An 11,265-nucleotide genomic window follows, 5' to 3' on the forward strand; every position below is an offset into this window, starting at 1 on the left:
TCCCCTCGTTCCCCCTCCCCCTCGTTCCCCCCTCCCCCCTCGTTCCCCCTCCCCCCCTCGTTCCCCCTCCCCCCTCCCCTCGTTCCCCCTCCCCTCGTTCCCCCTCCTCCCTCGTCCCCCCTCCCCCTCGTTCCCCCCTCCCCCCTCGTCCCCCCTCCCCCTCGTTCCCCCCTCCCCCTCGTTCCCCCCTCCCCCTTCCTCATTTCATCCTCCGCCACACCACCCTCTGCCCAATTGCTTCTCCTCTTTCCAACTTACCAATGCCCTGCTCCCCTCTTGCAGCTCACCCTGCCCTCCCCCATTCCTCCTCCTCCTCCTCCCTGTCCTTGAGTGATGGGGGGGTGGGGTGGTGGAGAGGAACATTCCCCCATCAATCTGTGCCCCACAGCTCTCCCAGAATAATATTTATTGTCCTCATTTCCAGGTGTGTGGTGATCTGCTGCAACCCTGTGATGATCACTTGTGGTGGTGAGACTTTCCTTTGAGGGCTGGCATTCCTCCATGTTCTGAATGAGTGGGAGCTGCTTGAAGGGCTTTTCCTCCATCAATCCCACTTCTGAATCCATTGTCAACCCGCCGCTGATTGGTTTATCTTAGCACCATGTACCACTGAGTGACGCAAGATGCCACTTTCTGACTTTCTTCTGACCCTGAAGGACAACCCTTACTTTGGGGCCGGCTTTGGACTGGTTGGAGTTGGCACAGCACTGGCACTGGCTCGCAAAGGGGCCCAGTTTGGAATGGTGGCCTTCAGAAGACATTGCATGGTCACACTGGAGGTGACCAGCCGTGACAAGAGTTACCACTGGTTGCTCAACTGGATCACACACCACGCCAGGCGGACACAGCACCTCAGCGTCGAGACCTCGTACCACCAGCACGAGAGCGGCAGGATCAGTACTACCTTTGATTTCGTTCCCAGTCCCGGCAATCACTTCGTCTGGTACGTGCATCCCCCTGTGACTTTAGCGCCTCTCGAGCAGTCATTCTTAATCCTTGAGGAAGGATTCAGGCCCAAAATGTCGGCTATGTATTTTTTTTTTGAGGATGAAAAGACAGCTGAGTTCATCCAGCATTTCTGTCTTTTTACTACAATCACTGTGTTTGCAGACTTCCCCGTTTTGCTCATTCTCATTGGGGCCCCTGAGAGCAACAGCACGTTATCTAAAAACCTCGCTTTCTTTTCACCTCATCTAACATAAAATATTTAATGTTTTTTAAAGTAATTAAAATTGCCTACTTCACAGGGAGGGGGCCATAAACTATGAGCAGAGTCCTAGCCGAAAAAAAAGGTTGAGAATGGCTGGTCTAGAACACACAGCTTGATCAGTGGAGAGAAGTAGAACTGGGTTCAATGTGAAATAAAATTGAAAAGCTACAGATGTAGAGATTCTGAAATAAATATAAAATTCAAACATTTATATTTGAATTCTACAGCAGCTGTAGAAGGAGAATCCAAGTTTACATTTCACATCGTCTTTTATCAGAACTGGCTAAACGTCTTGCTCTAAGTTTTGGTTCAGATATGCCTGTGGGTTCTGACCCGAACTCTCCACTGTTCTCTTTCTCCCACGGACGCTGCTTGACCCGCTGAGTTCCTCCAGCTGATTGCTCGTTGCTCCAGATTCTAATATTAACCCTTTGGACTCCATGTCCTGGTTTTCCAGAACTACCAACAAGTGCATATACTCTGTATGTCCAGCACAATTAGAAGCCAATTGCGCCCATTTAAACCCATGCCACCCAATTAAACTACAGTTCTGTACACTTTAGAGAGTGGGAGGAACCCGATGCACGCAGTGAAAATCTACACAGACACGGGGAGGACATGCAAACTCCTTATGGTGCTGGATTTGAAAGCAGGTCACTGGCACTGTAACAGCGTTGTGCTAAAGTACCACCTCATTGTACACAAAGGGGGAGAAAGAGAATGTGGCCTGGGTGGGATGAGACTTGTAACATGTTGGGTGTTTTTTCCCAGTCAACAAGGATTGTAGATGAAAGGGGGGGGAGGGGGGAGTGGGGTGTGAGATGGTCTGAGACACGACCGCAACCTTCTGTGGTTTCCTCCAGTCTTGAGCGGAACAGTTCCCTTCCCACACGGTGATGTTCCCCCGACAGAAGTTTTACCCACCAGGAGGAGGTGGTAGATTCCAGGTGTTCTGTGTCGTCACAGGTACAAAAGTAAATGGCTTCGGGTGGAGAGGAACCGGGAGAAGCAGATGATTGACCTGAGTACAGGCACACCATGGGAAACTGTCACCGTCACCACGCTGGGCACCAACCGCTACATCTTCCAGGATATACTCACAGAAGGTTTGTGCTCTTATTTAATAACTAACCGTACATCTTGTGGATCACTAAAGGATGAGAGGTGACTTAATGGAGGTGTAGAGGGTGCTTGGATAGGGAGGACAGCCAGCACCTTTTTCCCAGGGAGACACAGTGCTAGAAGACAGAGAGTGGTGGGTGCCTGGACCACATTGTTGAGGGTGGTGGTGGAGGCTGGTACAATAGGGGCATTTAAAAGATGCTGCGACAGGCACATGGATTTAAGAAAAATAGGTTGTGGGTGTGAGAGAGGGAAAGGGTTCAATTGTTAGAGAGACTTCATTACTCATTACAATTCTAGGCCTTATTAATAATTCTTCTCTGTGTTTAAAGTGGTACATAGAATGCACTTATCTAACATCGCAGTTTTAAACTATCTCAAATTTACCCTGATATCAGTCCATTCTGAGATAAATGTAAGATTTTTGAAGCCTCTTTGATACATGTTGGAAATGTCCAAAATTAGGAAAATTTTGGACAGATATTTTTAAAACCTTTGAGTATCTTCAGGATCAATCTTGAACCCTGTCCGTTAAGATCAACATTTGTTTAGTACAAGGAGTTAGAGCAAAGGGGCTGTTTTCATTTAGTCTCTTCTTTCACTTTTTTCAGGGCAATAATTACTTATGGGTTTGACAGTGATTTCATGTGATTTCAAATGTACCATTTGATAATAAATAGAAATATTTATTGTATTTGGTTCCTTAATCACCTAATATGTACAAGTTCTTGATGAAACTCAATAGAAATATTTTAAAAATAAAAAGATTTAACACTGGGACGGGGGGGGTATTCAGCAGTGGGGCAGGGAGATTCTGCAGGGGGAATTTCAGCAGCGGAGCTGGGGGGGGGTGGGATTCGGTGGCCAGGCAGGGAGATTCAGCGGTGGAGTGGGAGGGATTCAACGGCAGGGCGGGAGGGAGATACAGCGGCAAGGCTGGAAGTGATTCAGCGGGGGAGGGATTCATCAGTAGGGCAGGGGGGTGATTCAGTGGTGGGGCTGATTCAGCGGCAGGGCAGGGGGAGAACTTAGCAGTGGGGTGAGGAGATGGTTCACCACCAGCCATTGTGGAAACGCTCATTCCATTAATGGGAATAGGTCAGAAGAGCATCCAGGGCTGGAGATCTACCATGGCCTTATGGAACAGACGGTCTCCAGGGGCTTCCTTGTGTTTTGGAAGGGGAACTTACCTGACCTTTGTCTCCCCCTGCCATCCTCCGTTAGCCAGAGAGCTGGCTCTTAAGCAGCAGGAAGGGAAAACTGTGATGTACACTGCAATGGGATCCGAATGGCGGCTCTTTGGGTTTCCGCGTCGCAGGCGGCCCCTCAGCTCCGTGGTGTTGGAGAAAGGAATTTCGGAAAAAATCATCCAGGATGTCAAAGATTTCATTGGGAATCCCAAGTGGTACACGGATCGAGGTAAGGAACAGGATGGCTACATCATCAAATGTATAACAGGGGAATCCAGGAACAGATTCAGATTTCTGATTTATTGTTGGAGTATATACGTGACATCACATACAACCCTGAGATTCCTTTTCCCATGAGCCAGGCAGAATTACCACGAATTGGTAGTGCAATAAAAACTGACTCGGTGTACAATTGAAGAAATGTCAACAAACTGCAATACAGAGGGAGAAAAGAAAATGAATAAAGTGCACAAGTCAGAGTCCTTGATTGAGTTTGTTGTTGAGGAGACTGATGGTGGAGGGGGAGCAGCTGTTCCTGAACCTGGTGGTACGAGTCTTGTGGTACCTGTACATCTTTCCAGATGGCAGCAGCCCACCTGCTGTGCCAACGGCGATCCCATTTTAAACTTATCCCATCTGCCTGCACTCCCTGTGTGTTCACGTGTAGATCTAAATGCCTCTTGAATGTTAGTATGCTACCAGCCTCCACCACCTCCCCATGGCAGTGCATTCAAGACACCACCACTACCTGGTTCACAGACTTCCCAAACACATCTTAAACTTCTCCCTCTTGCCTTAAACCAATGTTTCCCTTCAGAGTGAATTTCTACCATGGGAAAAAGGTTCTGACCATGTCCTCAGCAGATCACACAGGTCCATGAAAGGCAAAGATGGGTAACCAATGTTTCGGCTCTGAAATCTCTTGAAGAAAGGCTCAGGCCTGAAACGTCGGTTATTTCTCCTGCATTTCTTTGTTTTTACTACAATCACAGCATCTGCAGATTTCTGTGTTTCACTCCTGACTGTTTACCCCATCAGCACCTCTCATAATGTTATAAACTGAGGTTGTCCATCAGCTTCTGACGCTCCATAGAAAGCAGTCCCAAGTTTGTCTAACCTCTCCCCATTGTTCATACCCACCAATCCAGGCAACATCCTTGTGAATCTCTTCTCCTGAACCTCCTCATCCTTCCTGCAATGGGACACCAGAGGTGCACATAATGCTCCAAATGTTGCTTAACCAAAGTTTTATACAACTGCAACGTTACTTCCTGACTTTTATACTCAACGCCTTGGCTGATGAAGACCTGTTTGTCGTACGCCTTTTTTACCACAAGATCCACTTGCGTTGGTGCTTTCAGGGAGCTTTCACCTCAAAACTGTACATCAATGTTCCCATTTACTGTGTACATTTGACCTGAAGTGCACCATCTCCCAATCAGTCAAAGGAGGACACAGGTTTAAATGTCTTGTGGCTTGCTTTGCTAGGTTGGGATGGAGGGGCATGCATTCTCCCTGTGCCGGGGGTTCAGCACCGTACTTGGCCAAATGAGACACTATTGCACCACTGTATCTCTAAACTCTACCATCTGCAGTTATCACAGGCTGTCAGTCGCAGGTCAGTCTGTCGTGCAGTCCTGCCTTTGTTCTCTGCCCCTGTGACACTGAATCTTTCCTCAGGCATTCCTTACCGGCGCGGATATTTGCTGTACGGACCTCCTGGATGTGGGAAGAGCAGTTTTATGTGAGTACTTCTCGGGCTGTGGGTGGGATGGAACTTCAGAGAGAAATGCACAACTAATAGTATCTCCATGTGATCCTGGCACATTATAATCATTCAATTTATAATGTGTCTTACATACCTGTGTGGCCTAGTAAAAATACAATGCTGGAGAAACTCAACAAAGATAAAGATACATCACGAACGTTTCAGGCTTGAACCCTTCATCAGGGGGTGAGCAAAATGTAGGCAGGTGCCCGAACAAAATGGTGAAGGGGAGGGGCAGGGGAAGGAGCACGGTCCCACAGGCAGGAGGTAATGGATGAATAAGGGAGTGAGGGCACAGCAGCCAGCTGCAGCTTGAAAGAAGTTTGATGCGTACATACGTTGTCCCTGTATATATGGCAATAAACTCTCATCAGCGATGGGAGAGCATATCTTCATTTTGCAATATCACGTGTAACACAGAAATTAATAAACTGGAGGGTAAAGTAATTGAGAGAAAACTAGTTGATGCAGAGGCATGGAGGAAGTGTGAACCCACATGGGTTTATGCTGGGAAGATTTTCAGTACATTCGCTTGCAGCTCCCTCCAGTAGGAGTCAGGGATGAGAAGACAAAGATCCAAAACAAGGGACTGGTCATTTCAAACAGAACTGTGTCTGTTCTCAGAGGAAGGTGAATCTCTAGAATGTTCTGTTCCCTGAGGAAGGTGGAGGCCAGATCATTGAGTGCCACGGTTAGTATAGCGATTAGCGCAATGCTGTTACAGCACCAGTGACCGGGTTTCAAATCTCGCACTGTCTGTAAGGAGTTTGTACATTCTCCCTGTGTCTGCGTGGGTTTTCTCCGGGGGGAGCGGGGTTATAGGTCATTTAGGTATCATTGAGCACGTGTGGATAACGATACCTCTGACTGATGTCTGCTTTCTCCCGGCCGCTGCCTCAGTACAGCGCTAGCAGGGGAGCTCGAGTATGGCATCTGCCTGATGAGTTTGAGTGACCGCAGTCTGACGGATGATCGCCTCAACCACCTGCTCAGTGTGGCCCCACAGCAGAGTATCATCCTCCTCGAGGATGTGGATGCAGCCTTCGTCAGCCGAGATTTGGCCAAGGAGAGTGAGTCCCCACTGCAGCCAGTTGTTATCTCCCCCTCCATTCTAACCTCCCCGTCCCCGCTACCCTCTCCCCCAGCCCCTGCCTCCCCCCACCACCCCAACCCTGACCCCCCCAACTCAACATACCCTCCATCCTCCCACCTGCCCTCACTTAGCTCTCCCTCCTCTCCTCTCCCCCACTCCCTGAGGGATTCCAGCCCAATGCTTCAACCCTTCTGTCTCTCCCTCGGATACTGCTCGTCACCCTGAACCTGACTGGCAGGTTATGTGTTTCTTTGTGCCCTGAGTGGGGGTCCCTGTATAACCCTTGTCATGTTCACAGACCCCACCGTCTACCAGGGAATGGGCCGGCTGACCTTCAGTGGCCTGCTCAATGCTCTGGATGGTGTGGCATCGACGGAGGCAAGGCTGGTGTTCATGACCACAAACCACCTGGACAGGTAAGAGTGTCCCATCAGAGGAGGGGGGGATGGGAGGGAGGTGTTACAGGGTGCAGGTGGCCCAGAGCATCACATCCAATAATAAGAGATGGAAGAGAAGATGACAATGTGGTAAACTGTTGGGTAAATGTGTATATTTCCTCATGACGTAGGCAGCAGCCATTTGCTCCATCAACTCCAGGGCAGCTCGCAGTGCAATCCTTTTCAAAGAATTCCATACACAGAAATAGGCTGTTTGGCCAACCTTCCAGCACAAGAACAGGCCCTTCGGCCCATCTAGTCCATGGTGAACTATTATTCTACCTGGTTCAAATGACCTGCACCCAATTCATAGCTCTTCATATCCTTCCCATCTGTACCTGTCCTAATTTTTCTCAAATGTGAAAATTGAGCCCACATTCAACATTTCAGCTCGTTCCACACTCTGCATGAAGAAGTTCTCCCTAATGTTCCCTTTAAACATTTCCCCTTTCACCCTAAACCCACATCCTCTAGTTCTTGTCTGCTTGCATATACTCATCATTTTAAATACCTCGATCAAATCTCCTCTCCTCTCCTTCTACGCTCCAGGGAATAAAATCCTAATCTGTTAAACCTTTCCCTGTTACTCAGTTCAAAGTTTACTCTGAGCAAAGTCCTAGTAAATCTTATTGATATCCTTCCTGTAGTTAGGTGACTAAAACTGCACACCATACTCCAAATTTGGCCTCACCAATGTCTTATACAACTTTACCCTAACATCCCAACTCCTGGACTCAGTGCTTTGATTTCTGAAGGCCAAGATGCCAAAAGCTCTCTTGACAACCCTGTCCACCTGTGACGTCACTTTCAGGGAATTATGTATCTGTCTTCCCAGATCCCTCTGTTCTACCGCACTCCTCATGGCCCCGACCATTCACTGTGTACGTCCTTTCTTGGTTTGTTCTTCTAAAATGCAACACCTCACACTTGTCTGCACTAAATTCCATCGGCCATTTTACAGCCCATTTTTCCAGCTGGTCCAGATCCCTCTGCAAGTTTTGAAAACCTTCCTCACTCTCCACCACGCCTCCAATCTTAATGCCATCTGCAAATTTGCTGATCCAGTTGACCACATTATCATCCAGATCAATGCTGCAAAGCGGTTAGCGCGACACTATTACAGCGCCAGTGACCAGGGTTCGAATCCGGCGCTGTATCCAAGGAGTTTGTATTGTATTCTCCGTGTCTGCGTGAGTTTCCTCCGACTGCTCCAGTTTCCTCCCACTGTTCAAAACGTACAGAGTTTGTTGGTTAAATAGTGTATATGGGTGGCTTGGTCTTGTAGGTTAAATAGTCTATATGGGTGGCTTGGTCTTGTAGGTTAAATAGTCTATATGGGTGGCTTGGTCTTGTAGGTTAAATAGTCTATATGGGTGGCTTGGTCTTGTAGGTTAAATAGTCTATATGGGTGGCTTGGTCTTGTGGGCCAGCGGAGCTTATTAATATATATTTTTTAAATTTAATGGCAAGCAACGTTGTGCATACTGGCCCTGATGCCTATCTGTATTCATCTCATCTGCCTGCAGTAGGCCATAATCCTCGACACCAGAAGTATCCCAATGCCTTTTAAACATTGCATTTGAATCTGCCACCACCTACTCATTCCGATACCCTCCCCCATTAATTTCCCCTGTGACCTATTCTCTCCACGAGCCTCATCTCCTGCCAGATTCCTCCCTCCACTCACAAACCGGAGGCAAATTACAGCGACAACCCACCGCCCTGCACATCTGGAATGTGGGAGCACCCAGGGGTGGGGGCAGAGACAGAGGACCAACTCGGTCACAGGGAGAGTGTGTAAACTCCACACAGACAGCAGCAGAGGTTGGAATTGAACCCAGACCCCTGGTGCCCTGAGCTAGCTGCACAGCCGACTCGATGTGAATCACCAAACCGTACGTAGGCATGGGAGCAGACCCTTTGTCCAACGCTGACTGTGCTGAACACTGTGCCCCAATGAAACTAAAGTCATCCCAGTTATGGACGTGTGCTGATCGCCACTCGCCTCCTTCCACAGGCTGGACCCTGCTTTGATCCGCCCGGGACGTATCGACTGCAAGCAGTTTGTCGGCTACTGCTCCCATTGGCAGCTGTGCCAGATGTTCCAGCGGTTCTACCCGGAGCAGCCAGCGGCAGTGGCTGAGCGGTTCGCAGACAGAGCGCTGGGCCTCTCCGACCGCATCAGCGCTGCCCAGGTGCAGGGCCACTTCCTGCTGTGGAAACTGGAACCCCTGGGCGCAATTGAAAACATCCAGGGGCTCGTTGAGTAAAAAGCTGGGATGGACAAAGACCCATCTCTAGGGAGCTGAACTAACTTCACAGTATTTATAATAAAGCCTCTCAGGATTTCCTACTCATGATTCGTCATGTGCTGGGGGTGGGGGAGAAAGTGCTTTTGTTTCTTTGAGTGGAGGGTTGGCCTTTAACTGCCCTTTCATTTCATCGTGTTGTTTTGGGGATGGGGTCTCTGCGAGCAACCTGTTGCAAAGCTATCGGGAATGTAAGGAAGAGGAGCGGTAGTCAGCCATCTGGCCTGTCGAGCGAGGAGCGGGAGTCAGCCATCTGGCCCGTCGAGCGAGGAGCGGGAGTCGGCCATCTGGCCCGTCGAGCGGGAGTCGGCCATCTGGCCCGTCGAGCGAGGAGCAGAAGTCGGCCATCTGGCCCTTTGAGCCTGCTCCACCATTCAATAAGATCACGGCTGATCTGTCCGTGAACTCTGATCCTCTTACCCACCTGAACCCCATCATGTAAGAACTTGGATAACTGTGTCAATCCATTTAATGAGACAGCTTCCATGGGCAGAGAATTCCACAGATTCACCACTCTCTGAGAGAAGCAGTTACTCCTCATCTCTGTCTTGATTCTTGAACTCTAGCCTCATTAACCAGTGGAATCATCCTATTTCTGTTTCATCTATTCCTTCCCTAATGTATGCCTCTGTAAGATCCTCCCAATCCTTTTAAATTCCAGCGAGTACAGTCCCAGGTGGCTCAGGGTCTCCTCATAGACATACCCCCTCAACTCAGGAATCAACCTGGTGAACCTCCTCTGCACCATCTCCAAAGCCACTCTGTCCTTTCTCAAGTAAGGAGCCCAGAACTACACGCCATACTCCAGATGAGCACTCACCAGCCCCTGTACATTTGCGGTATGACCTCCCTGCTCTTAAATTCAATTCCACCAGCAATGAAGACCAACGTCTCATTTGCCTCCTTGATCACCTGCAAACCAACCTTTTCTGATTCATCACAAGGACTCCCAGGTACTCCCGCAACACCATTTAAATAATGGCCCAGTTTAGCATTTTCATGCCCAAAGTGGATGATCTCATGTTTACCAACGTTATACTCCACCATTCTCAAAAATAAGCAATCACGGTGGCTGCTTAACTGGAAGGCGCTGATGCGCCTCTCCCCCTCCCCCTCCTCCCTCCACACAGACACGATAAAAGAGACCGAGCTCGCCCCCGATGCACCACCCCCACCCCCCACGGGCCGGTGAACATGCTTAACTGGAAGGTGCCTGATGCTTCTGAGAACCTTCTTTGGGCTCTGCCAGCAGAGAGAGCAGACAGAAACTCCATTACCTCTCATCCCTGCCCTCTGGTTCAGAGGTGAGAGTGGAGCTTCTCGCCCAAGGTCAAGCAGAACAGGCGAAAACAGCCTGCCATTTGGGACGGACCCAAGTGTTGGTTAGTGGGGCGGGAAATAGGGCAGCAATTTTCATCAACTCCTTGTGTGTCGCTGAAAATATGATTTATAGCTTTTTCTGAATTTCAATTTCTGTCACCGGCATTTGAACTCGGAAGAAAATTCTACAAAGTGTATAGACAAGCTCTTGAATCGTCCAGGCCGACCATTCTCAACCTGCTAATTGGGTCTCTGCTCAAAGCTTATGGGCCCCTTCCCTGTGAAGCAGTCAAGATTAGTTGTTTTTTTTCCTGTTTTTCTCTCCTACCGACTACACCAAAAACAAATATTTTGTGATTTCAGTCCGTGGGCCCTTCCCCCTTAATGTGCTGTGGCCTCGTTGAGAATGGCTGAAGACAAGGGTATGGGCCAAGTGCTGGGAGATGGGATTAAGATGGATGGGTGACCACTGGACAGGTGCATTGGGATGAATGGCCTGTCTCTATGCTGTATGGCTCTGAGAACCTTGAGCCGAGAAGACATTTTCCTCCCTCTGCATCATCAGAACAGGAAGACCATTCGTCCCCTTTCATTGATTACTGTCCCCTCCCTCTGACATCCTCGCCAACAGAAGTCGGCCACGGCACTTTGCAGATATACCTAGTGACTGGGCTTGATGTGGTAAACCTTTCACAGACGGTGGGTTGTGAACTCATCCAATCTGAGGGAAGCTTTGATTCCTTTAACTCGGTTGTGGTCCTCAAAGGATTGAAATTGAATGGGGTTGTAAAAGTTGTGCCTTGAAAAAGATTTTAC

General features: G+C 48.9%; 1 protein-coding gene across 2 annotated transcripts; it reads left to right on the plus strand.

Moving 5' to 3' along the window:
• Nucleotides 1-234: 234 nt before the first annotated feature.
• Nucleotides 235-9,173, plus strand: bcs1l (BC1 (ubiquinol-cytochrome c reductase) synthesis-like). Of its 2 annotated transcripts, XM_069936023.1 has the most exons (7): nt 236-943; nt 2,177-2,316; nt 3,557-3,751; nt 5,203-5,266; nt 6,191-6,360; nt 6,682-6,799; nt 8,838-9,173. In XM_069936023.1, the coding sequence occupies exons 1-7, from the start codon at nt 624-626 to the stop codon at nt 9,088-9,090; spliced, it is 1,260 nt and encodes a 419-aa protein (XP_069792124.1). In that variant the 5' UTR covers nt 236-623; the 3' UTR covers nt 9,091-9,173. The 2 variants fall into 2 exon arrangements, with proteins under 2 accessions (XP_069792125.1, XP_069792124.1); XM_069936024.1 differs by lacking the exon at nt 3,557-3,751 and having other exon boundaries at nt 235-943.
• Nucleotides 9,174-11,265: the final 2,092 nt, after the last annotated feature.

Source organism: Narcine bancroftii, chromosome 4, assembly GCF_036971445.1.
Source record: "Narcine bancroftii isolate sNarBan1 chromosome 4, sNarBan1.hap1, whole genome shotgun sequence".
Taxonomy (NCBI): domain Eukaryota; kingdom Metazoa; phylum Chordata; class Chondrichthyes; order Torpediniformes; family Narcinidae; genus Narcine; species Narcine bancroftii.